Raw genomic sequence first — 23,051 nt, 5'->3', positions numbered from 1 at the left:
CTGGTTTGCCATAGTTTCAGGGGTGACTGGACAAGTCCCTTTATCCATCAGTCCATGTTACTGGTAAGGTACTGGCCCACTTCAGCTCAGGAGAGAGCCCTGGAAGTGGTCAGGGTTGCTTATCCACAGAGGTGGTCATCCTCGCAGCTGTATGTGGATACCAGCTTGCATGACCTGCAACTTTTCTTAATGAAGCCAGAGAAGACCCTGCAATGTGAAAGCCCTCAGGGCATGTAGCCTTACTGAAATATGGGGGGGGGGGGGGGGGGAACTGTAGAGATTTTTTAGCAGCAGAAAATGTGTGAGGGTCTGCAGATAGCTGTAATAATTCCTGCTCACTCCAATCGCAAAGCATACCATATCAAAATTTAATCTCCGCTCTTTGGTGCATAATCATATTTCACTCATTTTCCTTCATCCTTTTGCTTGAGAAAAATGAACCCCTTCTGTGCCACTACCAACCCAGAATTCATAAGCCAGTATTTTACACCTGGGACAAGGAACGTAGCAAGTGGCACTTTATGACCCATCTCGCATTCCCCTCCCTCCAACACTCTATAGCGTTTTCAGCATATGTCTCTATTTAAAGTTTGCTTACAGCTTTCATTTCAAAATGAGATGACAGCGGTCATTTTATCGCCCAGCACTCCTGAGCCTGCCTTTGTTCAGAAGACACCATGCTCTGGCAAGAACAATCTTTACTTGGCAGGATACACCCTGGGAACGATGCTTCTTGGAACGGGAGAACCTCTGGCAAGTGACCGGTGCCACTGCTGAGCTGTGCTGCGTCTTTGATTTTTATCCCTCCAAATTCATGCCTTTTGGCAATAGTTCATGCAAATCTGTTCGCGTTGGCTGTTTACCTTTAGTGACAGCGATTCCTCTTCCAGAGCTGGAAGTGCACATGCAATGGGAGGAAGGGCAAGTAGACAGATGTGGTTTATTTTTTGCAGCTGGATTATAAAATAGGCAAGATGGATATCCGAATACATGTGGCTTTCCTGGATTTTCCTGGTCTTTTCTTGATCTTTGAAGGGCTTCTACCCAAGTACATATCCCCTTTCCTCTAAAATCCCTGAAACAGCTGTGAGTTAGGTGCTGAGCTGCCTCTTTTGATTTGGACTTCAGTGTTTAAGGACACGCGTGGCAGCGCTTGAGGAGGCAGTGCAGTCCCTCTCAATGAGTCCCTGAATTGCCTGATGAGATGCCATGGAGTCAGTATGGCATGTCCAGATTTATAGATCAGCAATTCCTCCAAATTACTACTTCTGACACCCTGTGGCCTGCATGACCCTTGGTTTCAGCATCTCTCACTGTAACATGAATCCTGTTGCCTGGAAGTGCTGATGTGTGTCCCTCAGTGCAATGTCCTTCCCACGCAGAGGTCCAGCTGTTGTAGGTTTTGTGATTGTTGTATCCTGCCTTATATTGGAGGCCTTGAGGTATCATAGTGCTACCGTCCTGCTTCTCTAGCCTGGAGAAATGAGGGGGGAAAAACAGGTGGAAAGATTCCTTAAGGGGTATGTTTGAGGGGTGTCGTGGTAGTTCTTGACTACCCAGCTCCTGGTCATTTCCCAATCTTAATTTATGCACGTAGCGGCATAGATTTTGCTAACATCACGGCATAGATTTTGCTAGCATCAGTCTCAGATCCTAGTAAGTCAGTCAGATTTATGCTGAAAGGTATTCTTCAGACCATCTTTTTCTCAGAAGAAAACCCCAACTTACCTCAATCCTTGCAGACTTTGACAATCACCCTGAATCTTAGAAATAATACCGTGCGTTTGATGTGGGCTTGATGATACATTTAACTGTGCAGTTCCCTACCCACACCACGGTTCTTACACACACACAAATTTCTAAGCAATGATAGCCTAAGCGAACCTAAATCCCTCATCTTAGTAAAAGTTATGACTTTCACAAGTTTAAGGTGAAATATAGTTTGCTCCAATTCTCCTCCATGCCAGTGTATCTGTATACCTGTCTTATTGCATAAACACCGTACAAAAAACTCATATAAAATCTTGACATGTATTTTGTTTGCTATTATGGTTTGTCAAATGTTTCATTACATCTCGGACAGACATAACTAAACAATTTCTAAAGAAAGGAGACTATTTGCAGGGATCCGCTGGAGGCCTGTAGCCCACACTTTACAACATTTGTCAAGATTTTTACCGTGGAAGCACGGGGAGCACTGGAGACCCGGGAGCCTGGGACGGCTGGGGAGAGGGTGAGGACCGATAGCTGCGAGTATGAAATCCAAACAAGGAGAGGACAGACGTGTGTGTTACATCAGTCACTTAACGCCTGGCCAATGGACTTTGCAATGGTTGTTTGAAGGGCATGAGGATGATGCAGGAGACCTGAAGATTTGGATATAAAGGTTCACTTTGCTGGGATGTGCTTGGGCTGTGCAAGGAGCAGAGCAAGGGCTCTGATCCTGAGCTGGTCATCACAGGAGAGAAAAGTCAGAAGTTAGACCAAGACAGGAGAGCAATCTGTTGGAAAAATATTTTTGGTGTATCTCTGCTTCTTCCAGAGCACAAATGTATGTTCCAGTAAAGCTGTGTAGCATCTTAACAGTATGGAAAGCTCAGGAAAGACTGTGAGACTTGAAACTAACCAGGTTCCCACATTTTTATTGTAAGGACTGATAGCCCTAAAGAAATCCCACCAAAGAGTCCACGTTTTGCAGATATTTTCCCAAATAACAGGGGTCAAGCTCTCTACCACGTTTTATCACAGTATTCCTACGTAGTCAAACCTTTTTTTGTTGGTTCAGTGGAATTAATCACTTTTTCTCTATATGGAGTTCAGTAGAATTAATCAAATAGTCTTTATATGGATTCGCTATGAATGAGGAGGTATTTTAATATATGGGCAGCCAGTGAATATTACAGTGAATAGTTTCCTGTTAACACAGAACATCGCTGCATCTCTTTGAGTAGAGTTGACTAGCTTAAAAGAACATCTTTCATCAGTGTAAGTGGTGTACTGGGGGGCAGTGAAGATTGTTCTGAACAGGATTTTTTTTTTTTTACAGAAAGAGAGCTAAAAGGATAACACAAGTAATTGCATTCTCTAGTGCCTCCCAGTGCTTTATGTGATATCCTCAATGGGGAAAAAAAAAAAAATCAGCCACTGGCTGCCTGGTGAATTTAGTAATTGTAACTAATGCGGTTGTTTCTTTCTGTCTGTGTTTTAGGATGGAATGGGGAACCTGAGAATCACAGAAAAGGGTCTAAAGCTCGAAGGAGATTCAGAATTCTTGAAACCTCTCTACGCCAAAGAAATCCGGTCAAGACCAGTAAGTTGTTGGGAAAGGAATAAGCATGTTTTGGTAGCCCTAACAGTAGGAAATCAGGACATGGCGGGGTGGTATGTTTAGTGCATAAATTTTTTTGGCCCCTCTATACAAATGTAATTTGCGGAGTAGGACAGTGGGTGTCCTTTGAGGACTTCATCTGGACGCTATATCCTCTGGACAGGTGCAAATCCGTATATGTGGGTTCAGTTCGTGCAAGCCATAGTTAAAATGCTTCCAGGATCTCTGCGGTTTCACATTGTCTTTTTGTCTCCTTTTGAAATAAATCACGAATAACCCTCAACTGAAAGACCTAACATTTCCAAGGAGGAGGGATGACAGGCAGCTGTGAAATCCAACTCACATTTAACTAGTTACTCCTTTTCAGCAGAGTCCAGAGAGGTGATGCCTTGGCACAAGGGTCTGGTCTGTTGTTATCTGGCACAATAAACCCATACTATGTGCCCAGTACTATTTCATGTTGTGTTTTAAAATTCTGTGCGGTTAAAATTCAATGCTACTAGGAGAGACTGCTTGACGAAAGCAGCAAGGATGTTAACAAGTGAAAATAGGAAAGAGCCCAAGTGTGATTGAAAGAGCAGTTTCATTGACTGTTGGTGACTTTTTCTCTTTCTAATGCCATCCTGTTTGTCCTGAGCAGCTTTAAAATAACTGGAACGATTATAGAGTTTCCAGGATCCTTCTCAGAAGTTGTCATCTGTCTCGTTTTCTGATCCAAAGTGTTAATTTGAGTCAGATACTGTCTATCCATTTTGATAACAATGAAAGATAGCTAATTAAATAAAGTTAACTTCCCTTTATCTGAGCATTTCAGTGCTCTTGTAGAAATTGGAACTTGTAGCATAATCAACACAACAGCCAATACAATATCCGATTTAATTATTGAAGGTTGTAACCTCCGTAGGATGTCTAGGAATGGATTTCAACAAGCATAATCACTTAAGAAGCAAAGTTAATAAGAAAACATTTATAGATATAAACGTTTTCATCCCTGAATTAAAACAAAACTGTAGAACCTTACATGATTATACTTTGTAACGTAACGTGTAGGAAAGGTGCAGCACTCGCTTTGATAAATAGACTGACAAATTGCTACTTACATTTCTTTTTCTTTAGTTAGATTGCTGGGAATAATATTTGATTACTAAGAGAACTGAGAACCACTTCTTGCTACTGGGAAGTTTACTGGATTTGTATTACCATATTGATCTACATTTTAATACAGCGGGGGGCCAAAGGTGTCCGCTCCTTGAGGTTATAAAACTAGGTTCCACACCACTGACAGTTTAATGAATGCAAGGAACAAGAAACATAAGGTAAGGCCTGTATGCATTCCTTGCTATATCCCTCCTCCAGGATTATCTTTGCTGTTAGCCAGAGAAGGATCTAGCTGCAAGCCAGAAGGTCTGATCTGCAGCCTAATGAGTAGGAGCATCCCTGCTGGCTTTGGTAGATGAGTCCTGGAAACTGTACAGTTACATAAACCATGCATACAGTTTGTCTGATTTCTAAGTGGAGTTAAACTGGAATCGCCTGTGCTGGCTTTCAGGTTGATCACAATAATGCTGAAATTAGTACTGGGCTGGGTGCAACAGGGGCAATCCTATTGTTTTCCATCATTTTCTGTGTTCTTGTGGGGTGTGTGAATTAGGCCACTTGTAAACAAATGAAGGGGTTGCTCTCAATCAAAGGATTATAGTTATGTGATATTTAAAAATAATATTAAATAACCAAGGCTATATTTAAAAATATTATTATGTAACTAAGGCTATATTTTTTTAAAGAACAGTAGTATGACCCAGGATTCTTTTGGAGGGAAGCATGCTAGCAGTTCCTGAACCTGATGAATAGTGCCACAATGCTGAACTCGGCACTCGGTAGCACAGATGAACATCCATACTAATTCTCTGGGTTTTCAGAAGTGCATAATGGGGCTTTAACTATGCAAAGTGTAAGAGAAACAACATGACAAATAACAGTAAAGAGCATCCCGTAAATAAGCTGACATATAATATTTTTCATAAGTTTAATTAAATACCCTAAGAGTTGTGTACAGTGCTAGATAATGGTTTTATATAAAGCTCAAAAGACTTTCAGACACTGGTTATTTATAGAAGACTTTCATATATAAAAAAAACAAAAGAAGCAACAACAAATTTGATTTGGCTGTCGTTCCGTGTAGTAGATGCAGGGGCGTTGGTGCTGCGTGGGAAAGGCAGGAGAAGCGTCACCTTCTCTGTAGGTGGCTGCAGTCCCTCCTTGGAGTGGGTTTTCCCATCCGTGTGTCTCTGCAGTGCTGCTCCCCTGCTGTGGGCAGAGCTGCGCGATCCTTGCCAAAATATCTCCAAAACATTAATTGTGGTAATTCTTGAAAGCCCAAATTTGTCACTGGAGCCTCTTTTTCTCTGCTGCATCTCTGAAGTCCCAGGACAGCGGTAATTACAATTACACACAGGGTGGCTTTCCTAGGAGCTGTGCCTTCTGGTTTAAAGATAGTAATGGATTTCCACTTGAAAGTGGAGTTCTTTTCCAAATTAATTTGTCAGGAAGGGAAGACCAAGGTTTAGAGAGGAGGAAAAGCCCTCAAATGTCATCCCAAGAGACCGGCTGTGTGGGTCTGAGTTTCTGTAAATTCTGTAAACAGAAAAGTTTCTGTACTTGGTGCCTTGAAGAGCTCTAGCGGGTTCTGCTGCCTTCATCACCTTCTGGACAGAGCAGTTGCACGTAGCCGTGCACCTTTTGGAAGGTAGCTCATTGCAACTGAAATTACAGCCAAGCAGAACCGAATCTGTTTTGCTGTGACATGCAATTGATCACAGCCCAACAAAGACATCTTTCTGGGAGTCCCTTCAAAAATGTTAGCAGAAGGACTGGACTGACCTGGCTCGGTCCCATGCCAGAGAAGTGGCCATTAAAATCATTGACGTGAACGGGCTTCTTAAAGCCGCTTCTAACCAGGTTCTTTCTGCGCCACCACTGTCTGCTGTCTCAGGAAGGACACCACCCACGCTTGCTTGCCTTTTTCCTCGCCCGTTCAAGAATGATCCCCCGAATCCTTCTCTCTTCATATAACAAGGGTCTCTGTTCCTGTTGTTTTCCCATCCTAGTCCTGGCGCAATGATACTGGTTTTTTGATGCCTCCTGGATTAGGAGCCTATTTCTAGGCATCAGAGCTTGAGAATAAGCATAACCTTGTTGTTGGCGTGAGCCTCAAGTTTATCTGGAGATTAATGAATAGTAACTGGTGGTAAGCAGTGTTTGCACCTTTGTTTGTAGTCTTGTTTTAAAGAAATGAGATGGATGCATTCCCTTTTCCGGGAGTGTTCAGAGCATCTTAAACTCCCAGCTGAACATATTCCACACTAAACGGTATTTTCCATGCCACTTGCATGGAACATGAGCATCTTGCTGCCTTTAATTAAGAAGTTAACTGGACCATGAAGTATTGCCTGTGTAAATAAAAGTGATTTGTACTTAGTCAAGAAGGTGCATTAGGAATTCTCGCATTTCTTTACTTGCACATAAATTATGGAGATTATTAAAAATTGGAAGGGTCATCTATAAACCCATCTGCAGCTCAGCTGCACTGTCAGTCTCAAAATGTAGCTGTCTTTCTAATTGTTGTAATTTATTATGGACTATCGTGTAAACCATCTGCTTGCTTATAAATCAGACAAACTTTGACTGAAAGTTGCACGCAGCAGCACAAATTGTTAATTTTATGTGCTGGAAAGCAATGGCAATGGTTTTGTGGTCTTCAGTCTTCATTGCCTTGATTTGAATTGAAATTTAAAACTGGAAATTTTCCTGCCTTTGTTGAGAAGAGCTGCTAACAAACAGGTTACTTGAAACTTAGAGCGAGAACAGATTTAGCTTTCTTAGTGCAGTTGGGTGTTTTGAAGCGTGCCATATCCAGGTCTATAAATAACTTAAAGGGGCAAGACAGGGAACAGGCTGTGTGCATTTTCCATTCCAATAACAACAGAAATAAAATCCTGTGCTGTGATTATACAGGAAAATCAAGTGAATTACTTCTCTCAGGAGCGGTGTGACAACCAATGAGATGATAATCTCGGCTTTAGGAAGCAGAGAAAGACATTGGCATGATAGGATTAAGATGGGTTTGCCCTTTCAATGTTCATTTCAAGTGCATAGATAGAAAAAAATAAACCGCAGTTTGCAAATGTTTACACGTGAGCTTAAATTTTCTTACCCTGAATCCTATTAAAGGCAAGAGTATGAATTTGACAATATATGAAAATGACAAAGATTTTTTGCAGGATAAAGCTCTTGACCGGGGTCCTGCCCATTCAGCAGTCTTAACACCGATGGGCAGGTCTAGGAACGTGGGTCTCAACGTGGGCACAACCTTTCTTGTCTGTCCTCTGCTGCCTGGGGGAGCTCCAAGCTATTCTCTTGTTGCACAGGTGTGAGTGATGGCAAAATTCACTGAACAGATTTTGCGGAGATCTTAAGTGTCTTTTAAAAGAGGCCTCTCTATTTCGCTGCTTTCACGTGGAAGGTCTGCCTCCCGTTATTTTTAATCAGTTGAAAAAATAATATAGAAGAAGCTTATGCATCAAAGAAAAAATCCTGAGGCAAAGTACAGCGTCTTGTTTTTTATTTTCCTTTCTTTGGGTGGTTCTTTCAAGGTTTTTTCCAACTTAAATGATTCTGTGATTCTGTGGTCGAGGTCCCTATCCTGCTTACTGTGGCAGTGAGCGTCTCACTGAGAGCAGCGTGCTTGCTCAGAGCATTGGAGCAAACCTGGTCTCATCTGAAGCCGTACAAAATAACTAGTGACTACAGTGGACCAAGGACTGAGCCCGTCATTAACACTTGGCTGCGATTCTGCAAGGGCATCTGTTTGGCCTAAAAAATTCACGGTTGCGAATTAGGGCTGATAACTGCTATTCCCTTTACTGGTGTTTAGTAAATTCTCATCAGCATAAAAGCAAGACTAGCAAGTGCATAAAATATGCTTATCTGTACTTTACATTTTCCCTAGCCCCAGTATTTGAATCATAGAAATTTTAAAGGAAGCTTTTAGGAGTGATAAATAATTATTTTGCCAATGTTCTTGTCTCACTATTTTCAGATCTGGAAGAAGAGTGGTATAATTTTAAAGCACAGAAGCAGCTCTGTAATGGACATATTCTTTTGTATCATTTGCTCTGCAGGTCTGCCTGCCTCAAAGCTAAAAATACACCCTGGAAAACAATAAACCATGTACTTGGATTAAACAGTGACATGTGCCCACAATGGGGCAGACCTGCCTCATAGCCATAAATACATATTTATAAACAATATAACGTACTAATTTGGATTAAAAGGCAACAGTCACCCATGAGGAAAGGCAATGCAGATGGCAAGATAATTGCAACTTTGTATGATGCTCAAACTGTGCAGTAGAAATCTAGCTCTCAGTAAAGGCTCAGGTAGATGGCATGAAAGAATGCTGCTGTTTTTGAGGAAAGAAACAGAGTAATTCCTTTTCCTCCTTTGTCAGAGTTTACAGAGCAGAAAAGGGATATTGAATTAGTTCCTGATGATTTGGTCTAGCAGAGTGCTTAAGGATTTCAGCACGCTCACTGAAACCATCATGGGGTGGAAATGAAGTTTGTCTCGCCATGCTGCCATTGCTTAGCAGTCCCTGCACACTCCCACCGCCTCTTTGGCCATTGCTTCTCCCAGCATTTTAACTATTCCCGTAGTGACCGGTTCTTCAAAGAAGGGAGGAATCTTTTTGGCTTATTCTGATATGCACAAGCCTGTAAGAGCTCCTGGCAGCTCACGGAGATGTTGGTCTCCTGGCATTTGCCTCTGGGGCAGTTCAGCTGCCCACCGTAGCTTCAGGTTGAAAAAACTCACACACTATCTGAGGTTGACTTCTGAAGCACAATACTTCCTCTAGCTGCATGTTCATAGCTTACCACTTCTTGGTTGATTTTTGGCACCAGAAGTTAAAATATTGTTTAAAAGCCCTAATAATTTTAATAAAGGAGAAGGGTGCTAGTGATGGCACAGCCAGCAAAAGCCAGCTTCTTGCAGCCATGCCTGGCCATCTCATGTTCTCCCTATAGGGTTTGTTAAGCACTCGTTGTGGCACCGCTCCAGGCACCTTGTTGTTAGATTCTGTGCCAGTGTGCACTTCTGCTATATATGTCTCTGTCAGTTTGGTCAGTTTGAGTCTTGCTTGCCCGACAGCTATCAACAGAGAGGAGAGCTGGCAGGCAGCAGGGCAAACAGTAAAAATAAACAGAAGCAGCTGAGCAAGTTGCAAAAGGCATCATTTTGGCAGAAGCATCCTCACCTCATGCACGGGTATTGTTGCCATCACCATCCAAAGCAGATTCCAGTCCATGTACAGCAGTAGGCTTTGAGTGCCCAGTGGGATATATAAAACTGATATGCTTTCTTAATAAATTTCATTCTTAAGCAGTAAAATCCAGAGAACCTACTTCAGACTGAACCTTGGTTGCCCCAGCACTTTGGGGGCAGTTAGTGGCTCTGTGATATTTCCAGTGTGCTGAAAAGGTTGGAGTTTAAGTAAATTTTACAGCAACTGTGAAAACATTTACCTTTACCTTTATAGTAAAATTGGCCAGAAGTCTCTCAGCTTTGAATTTTGAAGGAGATTTTGGTAGGGTGGCTGAAAGGGTGCTTCCAATAACACCAGAACTAAAGCTTGGTTTTTTCCCCGTTGATGGTCTAATGGGCTGTTGTGTTGTGCTGCACACCGAGCACACAGTGGGAAACTGATGTGTCCCACCAGCTGCAAAATCAGAGCATCCCAAAGAAGAGCAAGAGAGGAGGCTTTGAAGTAAACAAACTTTTTGAAATAATTCCGCAAGTTGCATTTCAGAGCAAAATCTCCTGGAGGCTGCCTATGGCATTTTGAAAAGGATTTCATTAAATGTTGCTAACTTGTCATAAGCGCTCTTAAATGGAAGGGTAATGGCTCATAACATTTGTAAGCTTTTTAATTTCATGCAATATGAGCAGTGTAATCAACACCTATTAAAGTCAATCAGCTGTGCCAAGTGGGCTACCTACCTCGGCTTTTGTCTATATTTTCATCATGGGTACACCTCCGAACTATCTCTGGGAACAACATGTTTGTGCTTTCTTATCCTAACATCAGTGGAGATTTGTGTCCAGAAAACCCAGTATGGTCATTGCAGAAGTATCTGAACCCATAAGCTGAATAAGCACTTTATAGTCAGTGGTTTTCATCTTGTAGGGTGGGAGTTCGGGCCATGGAGTTGATGCAGGCTAGTTAACAGCTCCAGAGCTAAACATGAAGGAGATGGAGAATTTCTCAATCTCCCAATGTGTTTGACTTCTTCCCTTCGACAGGTGAAATCTCTCCTCTTGAGCTGGTTGTGTAAGGAGAGGGGAGCTGTTCGGATTGTGTTTGTTTCGCTGTTCTGATCCAGTTCCCATCTCCTGTTCGTTTAACATTTGCAGCTGGACTCTGTGGTCATAAAAACAAGCGATGTGCATCACAGCTCAAAGCGAGCCGCTGGTTGAGGCTGGGTGCTCTGCCGTCTCTAAGCTGTTGCATTGCATTTTTGCCAGGATCCTAGAAACAGTTTCCATTTCAGCTGGAAGAGGAGGACAGCGAGGCTCCGGTTTGTGGTGGGGCTGTATTTCCATGGAAATACTGCAAATCAGCTAACACCCTGTTTTCATCTGAGGCATGAGCCTTGAGGTAGGACTGCAGGCACTAAAAGCTAAAAGAATAGAATAAGCATTTGATTTAGTTTATTTCCCCAAAAGGAACAAAAAATTATATGTGAATTACAGATTTTAAAGTTGAAATTAAAAGTAGCTGAGCTGAATGCATCTGGCAGGCAGCTTCTTGCCTTCCTTGGATATGCGCTGCTCTTCTAGCATCTTGTTATTTCGGCTTCGGTTTGGCATGTTGAATTTGCATGCTGCTTCTATGAATTAACTGGAAAAGCTGCTGTGAAGCTTATTTTTCCTAATTAGATATTTATTATGACCTCTCAGTATTCCTACAGGCTTCTAAACCTTCCGGAGCTGTACATCGTCCTTATTTTTCTATGTTTAATCTTATTTTAAAAGAAGAAAAGCACAGGGGGTTTATTGGAGGATTCATGAGTGTGGGACACGTCAGTCACACCTACTGATTATGGGATTTCTGTTGCTGACTTGTGTTGCCAGTCAGGTATTACTGTTAAAAGAGAAGCTCTGCTGGTAGTTGACTGCAGCTGACCTGAACCAGCCCATGGGACTGAACGCACTCGTAGACTAGCCTTGCGTTCTCCTTCCAAAACTTGATCCAAATTTCATCTTAACAAGCTGTAGCTTCAGAAAGAAGTAAGCCTTACGAAGCCCCTGAAACTGCTCAGGGAGAACCACATGCAATCGTGTACTGCTGCATTTCCGTCTCTCAAGGGCAAAGACCTTGAGTTTAAGGATTTACTGTGTCTAGACATCGCTGCTGACAGTCAGGATTCTGGCTGCTTTGGAAAGGCTGAAATATAAAAGCAACTTCTTAATACTAAAAATGAAAAAGGAATAACATTTTATACAGTATGGATAGAGAGAAGATAGAGACAAATAGACAAAGGAAACAGTAGAAGACAAATAGCAAGATCCAATTATAAAGAAAAAGAATGTTTTTCTGCTATTTCCAAGAAGCCTCAAGAGCAGAGCTTCTTGTCTTCTTACACAGGACAGCAAACACTTCTGCAATGCTTCTGCTGATCAAAACTACTTCAGCAGCAAAGTTAAGTATTTTATAAGGCAAGCGTATTTTGTAAGGCAAGCATTACTTGACAAGCTGTGCTGTCATTAGGGAGTGCAGGCACATACAACTGGTTTTACAGACAGTTCTGTTTGTGTGTTCTTCGATTTGCAACAGGAAAGGAGAGCCAGACCTTCCAGGTTTCATTTAGCAGTTGCTGTGCCAGTAATAAGAGTTTCTCTGATTGTTCTGTTTCTAAATGACAGATGTTGGATTTGGAGAAAGACAAGCACAGGGGGAAACAAGAGCAATGCTAAATTTGCTTCTGTTCTTTTAGGGCAAATTGGTTGAGGGTCTTGGGAAAACTGACTTGCTGCTTTTGAAAGAAAAAATAAGATTTCTTTGGCTGTTAACATCTCCCTGGTTGGAACATCTTTATTTTTTTGATCTCTGTTTGTCTAAGGTTGTGCCTGGCTATCTACTCCCGTGTACACCAGCATCTTTCAGGGAGGGACAGTCCTACGCCAGCGTTAGTGGACTAACTAGCATAGGACACTACCGTACACGTGTGGTAAAACTGGCTGTAAGTCTAGTCACAGAGGTGGGCATTCTGACTCGTCAATGAATCGTTGAATTAGGCTTCCATCCAACCAGATATTTAATTATGTGCGTAATTTCACGGACATAAGTAACTTAATTGACAACACATGTAGAGTTGGACGTACCTGGTGTCCTTTGCTGGGTTACACCCTGTAATTTCTACATACACTGCATGTGTGTGGCAGAGCAAAGCCACCGGCAGGAGTCCATCCTGCTGGTCTCTGTATAAACATGAGGACAGACACCGCCCTTTCCTCCAAAAGGTTTTTCATTGTCCATAGGTAGACAGAGAGTGAGACAGGAGAAGGGCATGAGGGTTAGCAAAGCGGCTTGCTCGTTCACTCCTTCAGCAGCTGAGGATTTGTGAGGAGTCCTCTGTCCACGTGCATGCTCATTTTAGTAGGTCACATGCCCCAAATGTAAAGGAGCATGGTGGCAGAGCTGGCAGTTATTTCCAAATAAAAGCTGATACGGTAAAAAGTTGTCCTTCTTGAAGGGGTGAAAGAAAGCAGTTTCCATGCTGCCTTTTGTTGTTGTTTCTTTTTTCATTTTTTACTGCAGGTTTTCAGTATAAAATGTTACATATCCATTAATTTCCTCTCGATCTGCTGTCCAATGAACTTTTTAGGTATACCTTACAATTTCTGAGGCAGGTTGTACAAAGTACTAGCAGGGAGTCTGCTTCTCATTTCTCTCTGAAAGGGGATGACGTATGGAACAGAAAGAAAATTCAAGGTGTTTCAGCTCACAGTATTTCTTCCTTGCTCATCCATCAGGGCATACTATGCCACCCTTACGTGAAATAGCAGGAGATTCCTTACTTTCAAACCTTAAATTTCCCCTGAGCAGGAGTGGAGCTAAAGCATCCCTGGCTTTTGCCTTCTCACTGCCGAGGTGCCCCAGATAGCATAAACTGTACAGTGCTGCTGTCATCCAGCTTCCCCCAGAAACATCCCTTCTAAGGACAGAGACACATCTTCCCTCAGAAAGTCCTTCTTTATGGTCTACAAGGAAAGGTTTTATTTAAAGTTTATTGCAAATGCAGCAGTGCTAAAATTTGATTTGTAAATCGCTCCCTGTTTATGAAAATGGTGGGTAAATGCATGCCAGGATTTGCACAGTATCTTAGTGCAGGATACTTTGTTGGATTCTTAATTTGTATTCTAAAACTAGGCAGTGAAAATTACTTTTATGACCTAGGCTTTTTCCTTCCTTTTTCTTTCCAGCTGCAGCTTGATACTCTGCTTCTAGCTCTTTTCCTCCTTGAACAAAACAATATATCATTCCATTGTCTGTCTCTTGATTTAGACAAGGGGTGGATTTGTCATGGGGCATTTAATGAATAGGAGTGGTTAACATCTGAGTTCTGCTTCTCTGCTAAGAAACCGGCAGCAGCTGCAAAGATTGCCCATGGCACCATGAATGGGTGGCTACCGATTTGCAGGGAAGCTTGCTGTTCACTGAATCATCCATATCACTCCTCACAGTGCCTGGAAATCTTCTTTTCCAAGTACTAATGCAAGCTGAGCCTTCCTCTTGGATGTGGTCTGACAGGACTGCAGCCCAAGGCAGCACAGCTGAAGAGTCAGATGTGGGTGTTTGTTTTTTTTTTTTTTGCAATTAGAAGCTTTGTAAGACATCAATATTTAAAAGCAGAGAGATAAATAAAATTACAGACAGTTGGGTTGATTTGAGGGGGGAAGAGATGTCATTTGCCTGACGGAAAAAGCATATCTCTCCAACAGGGCTTTCAGTCCTTTAGCCAAAAGATGTTGTCTTTCTTTTTTTGGTTTTGGTTTTGTGGTTTTTTTTGATGAGCGTGATCTGTAAGTGTGAACAACTCATTATTTTTCTTAAAATCGTTATTTTTCTAGGTATATTTTGCAGGGTAGAAGTACAAGGTGGGCATAGCTGTTCACCACCTTAGAGGAATTGGTGTTTCCCTTAAAGCAGATTCACCGTTGTGTTGTACACACAGGTGAAGCCACACAGCGAATGACCAAATAATCCATAAGGCAAACGCACACTAATTGCTGTAAAAGGTCTAGAGTGAGTGATCAGCCTGAGCTGGTTTAGTGACTTGGTTTCCAAAGAGCCATGGCTGGAGGAGAGTGGGCTGGTGGGATGAACCTGAACACGGTTCCTCTGATGCTTCCTGTGGTTGGGAGTTGAGAGCCTGTGTCCTCCAGGTTTTTTGCAGGACATCCTTCACTGTTCAAATGAAGTAAAGGCCACGCAGGGCAATGGCACGTACCTTGTCAATGCTGCTGGCTTGAGAAGCACCTTTTATTGCAACGTTTACTGTTGCTTCAAACCAAAATACTTCACCTGCGTTCTGCTACCTCTTGAAATCCCCAGCTCCCACTGCAAACTGACTTCTGCTGTGTATGTTACGTTTCCTTAAGATCTCAGCTGTTATTTATAAATGATGAACCTTGATGTTGGTACGCGGTCGGGAAAGCAGCAGGCTTTTTGTTTCTCTCTGGGACATCTTCTATTACGCAGCGTTCTGGGAAGCGTGGCTTAGCTGAAGCAGGAGAGGGGAACGTGCGGGCAGGACTCTTCCTGTGCCCGTTCCTGCTGGGAGCCACGGGGCAGGTGTGTTCACTGGTCAGATTTGTTCCTCCAGAGTTCTGAAAGAACTTCAGGAATAAAAACATCAGGAGGCAAATGCCTTCTGTTTAGAAGTAGGGACAACCACACAGGCTGAGCCACCCTGCTGATTGCCCAAAGAGTAATTCAGGGTCCTTGACGTTTATATGCCTCCCTGTGCTCTGTTTTACCTTCACACATCCTAATCTCTTTGGCTGCGTTTGCCATTAGTCACCATTTCCCCAAACAACACTCCCGTCTTCTTCCAGGCATGAAAAAAACATCTGCTGCTCTTTCTGTGAGCCTGACATCTCTTGAAATACCACTTCCCAGTTCCCCAAGCGGTGTTGGTTAGGGATGCATTTTTGCTCCCTGGCCCTGTACCACAGCAATATCGTGTGCTCCTCTCCTCTCTCCACCCTGAGGCAGATACTCGAGTGTCTGTTGAATGGCAGCCGCAAGATACGGTCGTGTCCCACCACAGAGCACCCAGCTTCTGCTCGTGCTTTCGTCCCACTGATCAGACCTCTGCTGTCGTGCTATCTTTGTAGGTACACGTGTTCAGTGTAGCAACATCCAGCATGATTTAGCATCTTTCCTCCAGATAATTCCAATTTCACGTCACATGCTTAGCTGCAGCTGTCATTTTACCTTTTCAAGTGTGCTGCTGCCGTGGCTGTTAGACGTTCGGCCTCTCGGAGAGGGGGGGGGGGGTTGCAGTTCTTCCCCTCTGAGACGGTTCCTGGCGGACACTAACATGAACTGTTGTGGCACTGCAGGTCGGAGTTTGGCCCCTGTGTTTATTCCTGTGGGGATGCCTCTGGCTAGTCATAGAGACTGGCAGCATCCTCCTTAAAGCCAAGTATTGATCGTTTCAGCAGAAGAAACAAAGTGGTTAGATAAAAGCAATTCAAAACCAGTTTGTGCAAATGTTTCTCTGACCCCATAACCCTGTATCATAATTAAAGCAGATCAAGATATTTTGGTATCAGAAGCACAGTCGTGGGCCCAGCCTTTCTTTTCTGGCCTTCCTGTTCTCCCAGATATGCCCCTACAGAGTTAACTGAGTATTTTTCTACAATAAATATTCCCACAACAAGGCCAAAATATGGTTTTCATCAATCATTTTATAGCTGCTTCAAACCTGTCACGGCAGTGTATATGCTTACAGCAGCTCAGGGAAAAAAAAAATGCAGACAAGCCGCAAAGAAAAGGAAGAATTTGAATAGAAGACCTGAATTTTCTATTGCCAGGAATGGTCAGATGATCTTTCTTTGTGCCTTGTACAGTGGCAAGTGCACGGTCTCCAGTGAATGAATAAATGCAGATCCATGAAATGAGATTATTACTCCCACGAAGGTATTGAAAAGGAAGGAGAGCACGCTGAGCCCCCGACCTGTTCCCTGCTGCACAGACCCGCACATGCCTGTGGAGCACAGCAAACCTGAGGGACGGGTCTCATAAAGAAGAGCCTTATAATTGCAATAGAAACCCAGAAACAGAAGTGCTGGGATTGCAGGAACGTGTCCGGGCTGAACCTGGTCATTTCACAGGCCGGATGCATTGGAGAGAACTCGGCTGGGTAACACAGAAGTGTGGGTGGCCTTCTCCGTCCTGCCTCCAGCCCTAACCGCGCTGTAATATAGCTGCTTTTGCAGTGTAATTGCTTTCTCTGAAGGGCTTCTTCCTATGGAGTCTGCTTGTGTGGATTTAAATTGTTTGCGGGTTCTAACTAGACCCAAGTTGGTCTGCATCGCCTCTTTTCTGCGCTAGGCAGCTCACGTGGCAGTTCTATCTAAGAGACTCTAATGATGTCTAGATAGCATCACTCCCTGGCCTCTGCGCCTGTGTTTGATTTGAGGAGAGAGGCTGGATCAGATAAGTTCAGAACATCAATAAATACGTGTATTTTGTTTGGTGACACTTGTTCAATTTGAATCTTTTTCCCAGGAAGCAGCTTGTGTTGTGTCATTTTTTTCAGCGTGCTGTGTAAATGCTCTGCATCTGCAACTGTCGAGGATGGTGCCATCCCATAGCAATGCCATCTGCTCGTTCACAAAGTGCTTTTTGCGTAGATAAAAAATGTGAGGTGTTACTCATAATTAGGCAAATCACACGCTGTGATCTGTGATTGATTTGATTTCTGTTGCTGGCTACCTTGCGTATGTCTGTGTGTCCATAAGTATTGTCTACATATCAGCATATGGATGGAGATGAATCAGAGACATGAATTCTTTTTCCCAATCCAGACAGATGGAAATGTTTTCCCTTCTTCTTATTAGCAGCAGCTGAATTTCAGTAACACCAGGGGCCTCTGCTAGGATCTTGCCTGTGTTTCATGCTGTACACGCATACGTAAGTTGGCACGGCCATTTATAATCTAATACAAGTAGTAAGCGATCCATGACATGCCACAAAGGAAAGCTATAATTTCAAAGCGATGTTCAGAGATAGCCATGTTATTAGCCTTCTTGGAGAAAAATATCTGGATATATAACTTGGCATTATGCAGTGCGGTAACAGAATGCCTAAAAGGTGCTGTGAGCATTGCAGAGCCCGTGTCTCTGCTGAATCAGACTTTTGGAACTTATTGCCGTGCCTTTCTTAGCATTAACTGTATGTACTCTTGAAAGTGTATTCACCTCACTAACTGACTGAGATCCTAATTGTTTCTGGTCGTGCTACAGTCTAAGTAACGCTGATAGTAAGAGAAAGTAACTCAGAAATTACTAGTTCCGTATAATTTTAATAATGTCTTCAAATGCCTTTTATTGATAGTGGGGTATGATTTACCAGCAGTTTTAAAAGATGTTTAAGGCAGGCGGTAGGCATACCAGAAAGGCCATAAAAATGAAAACACATGAACAGAGGTCTACACACTTGTCTGGAGTAAAAGTTATGAGCAGTGGAGTAGCTATATAGTGGGATGATTTAGAACATTTTAAACCTCAGCAGAGCTCTCTTCTTTTCTCTCCCTCTCTCCTATAGTTATGTGCCTATCTACAGCGTGTTCACTTCAGCAGGAGATCTGTCATCACTGGAGTCTGACCATAACTAGGATAGCCCGAGGCAGAAAATAGGCTGTAACTCATCACAAATCCATAGGCCCGCCGCTGTAACACCTCCTATAGACAAGGATCAGATTGGTGCGAGCTGCCACTGAGCAGCAACTGCGGTTTGGTATTTTGCAGAAGAATTCAAATAAATTGAAATGGTTAGTGAGTACTCGGTTGATTTTTACTGGAAGTGGTGATCAATGTGCTGAGAGCCCAGGACCGCTCTTCTCATGTTTAAGAGCGTTACGTTTTCTCAAGTCCTGCTTAGTTTGTGTGGGGGAGAGCCATTCCCCCGTGATGCAAAGTTAATCATCGGTGCAGGTTTGATCGACTCTAGTGTAACACCTTTGGGTGAACTGAGGGCAGTGAAGTGCTTGAAGCATTTTCAGAATTATTTGGTCATTTTACAAGTTGTGCTCTTCCCTTCATTTCGGCGGTTGTCAGAGGGTGTCTTGCCGGAGGACTGCTCGTACTGAGCACGCTTAATGCATTGGATTTTTTTCTGAAGCCAGGAATGCTCAGTTCAGTCTTTCCAATACAGAAGGTTTTGTGAATGTGCAGAAGCCTTCAGGTGTTACAAATTCAGATTTCCCAGCCCCATGGATACTGAATAGAACTCCAGCATGCACAGTTACATTTTATTTTATGTGTATGTCTATCGGTTTCATCATGTCATCTGTGGTTTTCCTCATGTAAGTCAGTGAAGTAAAAAAGAAAAAAGAATAGCCAAGAAGTCGAGGCAGATGTAATGTCTTGGAGATTTTTTCAGTGTTGTTTTTAATGTCAGCAGACATGGTGTAATTTAATTTTCAGAAAAATCTCAGCTGCAAAGCAGCTGATTAGGCATCTTGAAGAAGCAGCTACTCTCTTGAAGCATTGTGTTCATGAGATTACTAGAGGTATTCTTCTAAAGAGAGAAACCCCCAGATTGCCAGAAATAAATCACTTTGAAGGATACAAGCCCCCTTGGGTAGCCATCCAAAAGCAGAACCCAGTTATTTAGATCTCACATCACAGACCTGCCCTCTTTACACTGTAAAAAGAAGCATCAGAGATGTAATTGCTTTAATGCAGCAGTGGAAAATTCATCTTTTCTTTCTATTGTTTTTAAAATAAACTTCAAGAAATTTTGTAGAAGGGGGGTGGGGGTGGTATTGGACATGAAACTCCAGCACGTGCGCTGTCTGTGCCATTGAAATATGTCCCGTTGGGTGGCACCACAGTGTTTCCTGAGCTTCATGGTACTGTAAAGCATATCGTTCTGCAAAGGTGGTTGTACCTTGTTTGCATGAAAGAAGGAACTTGATTTTTTTTGTTTTAAGCGTTCCAATATTTAATAAAATTTCAGAAGTTGAAACATGGCACATTAAGTCAACTCATGATAGTACATTTATGTCTTTGATTGCCAGTGGCAGGTCAGGGCTGTATCAGCTCCATTCTTGATCCAGGTTACATGACCTAGGCGCAATTATACATGTGAAAAGAGTTTGTTTCCTGAAAGAAGAGAATGCAGACTACATTTTGTTATGTCTCACTGGACCTGTTGCCTCCTTCCTAAAAGCAATCATCTTTAGACACAAATATAGCACATACTGGGCATTTTGTAGCATTTGTTTTAATCCGTCTGTTACCAATTCCATTCAGTTTGCTTTCATTCTGCTATGAGGAGCTTACACTGTCGCATCAGAAGTTTTACTAAAAAAAAGGGATTTCATTACATGAACATTATATTCAACTGTTTGAAGGACAAAATCAAGATCAAAAGAGACTCAGTGATTAAACAACAGAAAGTATGCTCAAATCGTATTAAGGGATGTTTTCGATCTGGCGCCCAGGGATTTAGCAACCTGACTTAAACTTTTGTGCCAGAAGGCTTCTGGGCAAAATCCTGTTCATACTGTGGGGAGCAAGGTCAGAAACAGGCGGAAGAAGCATTTGGGTTACTTTTGAAATAGGAACTGTAATGGTTGGCTTGCGAGTTTGGCCTGAAGTCTAGATCTTCTGTCAATGTAGATGAAGGCCGGGCTGCTCTTCCAAGTGGAATCTGAGGGATGGGGTTCACTAGATCCTCCCAAGCTTGTCTTCTTCACAGCCGAAGATAGATGCTGTCCAGTGTTTTGTCTGTTTGCTTTTCAGGACGTGCATGATGTCTGCACAGGGTTCTGGTGGGGTTTGCTGTGATTCACGGTGGTGTCAGTTGCTTGATCTCTGCAGCATCTGTTGCCAGTTATGAAGGGTTTTTTTAGCTCAAGTATTTACACCCAACTGTCTGTTTTATGGGAGCAGCTCCGAGCTTTTCTCGCATCAGACACCCCCCAAAGGAGTTTCTGTTCTCAAGGCAGGAGTAGGGAGAGAAATGCACACTCGGGGTCAGGGCTGGTGTTTTTTTTAACTGTGTGCTCACAGCGTATTCTGGAGATCTTTATGGTTTGGAAAGCCTACATTTAGTGTCGTGCAGTGACGATATTGTCGGTGCTTCCCTTTGAAGTATGAGCCAGTCATACGGGACATGCCTGACAGCTGCAAGAATGAGCTGGTGTGCGGTGCTGTGTCCGAGGTGATGGATCTGGGGGGTTTCGTTAGTGGTTTACCATTCTTGGTGAAGGACATTTCAGGTGCCCTGGAATTACTACTTTCTGTCTTACTAACGGGCAGTGAACGCTTGCCACTCCAAACAGACAAAACCACGGAACGTTTACCTTGTGCAGCTCGGAGTTGGCCCTACCAAGGGAAAAGGCAGTGTGGGAGAGTATCGTTGCTGTTACTACTATTATCACATTTAGCTGCTAGCATAGTAAGACCGATTAGACTTCAGGAAAGGAATATATTTGTTCTAACCCACATGAATACTTCCCCTCTGTCAGGAGCTCCTTAGAACGGCACTCAAGGGTGCAGGCAGGTGACCATGCTGCCTGTGGCTGTGGGCCAGGTGAAGGAGAGCTGTTGCCAGGGGTGGACTGGCTGCTTGCTTTGCAGAAAATGAGCTTTTGCCCTCTGACAGTCCAGCTGTGGAAAGAGCAGTGTTTGCTTTCAGTAATGTCAGTGAGAGGTACAGTTGAGCACGAAAATGGTGCTCTGCGTGGCTTCTCCATAGACTGCTCCTTGCCAGCCTGGATTATGGTAGAATATTTTATTTTTTTCCCCATTACTTTGTCAAGCCTGCAGGAAATTCACGATTTCCATTATTTCCACAAGCTTCCCTGGTGCTTACTGTGTGACATCTTGGAATCCACAAGATCAAATCAAAGGTACTCCTTCTGACCATCTAAATTACAAACACACTGACTGTGATGCGATGCTTCATTTTAAAATTGCCTGTTAAAATCCAGAAGGACTCCTGAACATTTTTAATAATTCCCTAAAACAGTCTAAGAACATCTGTTAAAGTATTGTATTTCCTTAAAGACAGCAGTGGTTGAGATTGCTTCAGCTGGAGAATAAGGTTGTCAGTCAAAGTGGGTTTTTGTGGTTTAGTCTCTGATCTAGGAGTTTTTAGCATCTTTTCCCAAGTGGGCCGAAGACAGACAGCTAGTGAGCTGTTAGGGCTTGCCTTGCCATGTGTTTAACCTTGCAAACAATCAGTCAATACCTTTTGCAAAGTCTTCCGTGTTTTACTGGATACCTGGTGCTTTGTGAGGAAACAAGATACAGTGGTTTGACATATTGCACTTCTCACATTATTCCTTCCACAGCCTGTGTCCAGTGTTTTAATATGTTGAGTAGCTGTGGCAACTTCTTTTGTGTGTCTACAAACGTTTGCATTGTTAAGCCGTTGGGTCTGCTAATGAGGGGATGAAGGAAGAGGCAGGGTGTTGTATTTACTGTGTAGGATTTCCTGCAGAGATGAATAGTAGATCCATGGTGGGCTGGAAGCCCAAAGAGTCCTTAAAAGATCTCAGCCTCGCACGCCCGCAGACATGGAGCTGCAGCCCGGAGCAGGGTGGGATCCTCCACCGGTGTCCTGCAAGGAAATGCTTGAAATAAATCAGAAGCAAACAGGAAAACAAGCAGAAAGGAAAAAAATAAGGCATCCTACTCCCATCAGTGTCTCTACCTCAGTTTCTCCAGCCAAACGATCAAAGGAACCACTGGAAAGAGACAATAATGTAAACCAGCGTCGGAATGGAGGGTAGCAAGTTAAATCAAAGGCTGTAGTTCAGTGCAGTGCGATGGCGTGGCTAAGGATGGACGTGAACTGGGACCCTGCTAACACAACCCACTTTAAAAGAGGGTTATTGGAGAGAGAGTAAAGTCATAAGAGCCGAGTCTGGGTGTAAAGAGCAAGTCATTGGCAGCGCATGGGCTGGGAGCAGCATCTGCTCTTGCAAAAAGAGGTGCGGGGAAACCTTGTTGTCGTGTCTGTGATGAAAGGAAGAAGAAAAACTGTCAGAGAGAGATTTCTCAGTATATCAGATAGCATGCAGGCATTGAAATATCTTAGGTTCTTGTGTGATGGGTGGTATCAAGTGCACTTTATCTCAAATGGACTTTTCTGAAGAATTGGGTTGAACCTTTTGAAGAGAAACAGGTAAACAAAGAGAAAAAGATTATTTTCCCTACTTTTCTGAACCCAAAATAATACTTAATCCAGTTTTCCATTCACTTCCATTTCCTTTGCATCAATCCCAAGAGTAAAATATATTCATTTCTTTATTATTACCTATATGGAAAGATTTGGAACTGGATTGTTGCATATTGTACTACAGAAATGTGGTGTATCGCATACTTAACAGTGTTAGAATTAGATGTGCTTATTTAT

General features: G+C 42.9%; 1 protein-coding gene across 4 annotated transcripts in view; it reads left to right on the top strand.

Moving 5' to 3' along the window:
• SGCD (sarcoglycan delta) overlaps nt 1–23,051 on the top strand; it is a 355,601-nt gene that overhangs the window by 278,422 nt on the left and 54,128 nt on the right. For all 4 annotated transcript variants that reach the window (XM_080398161.1, XM_080398163.1, XM_080398162.1 and 1 more), the window contains one exon: nt 3,209–3,310. In XM_080398161.1, the coding sequence (XP_080254287.1) occupies nt 3,209–3,310 (102 nt within the window). The remainder of the gene's footprint in view (nt 1–3,208; nt 3,311–23,051) is intronic.

This window comes from Falco punctatus, assembly GCF_963210335.1.
Source record: "Falco punctatus genome assembly, chromosome: 8".
NCBI classification, from domain to species: domain Eukaryota; kingdom Metazoa; phylum Chordata; class Aves; order Falconiformes; family Falconidae; genus Falco; species Falco punctatus.
This window is presented reverse-complemented; position numbering and strand designations above follow the sequence as displayed.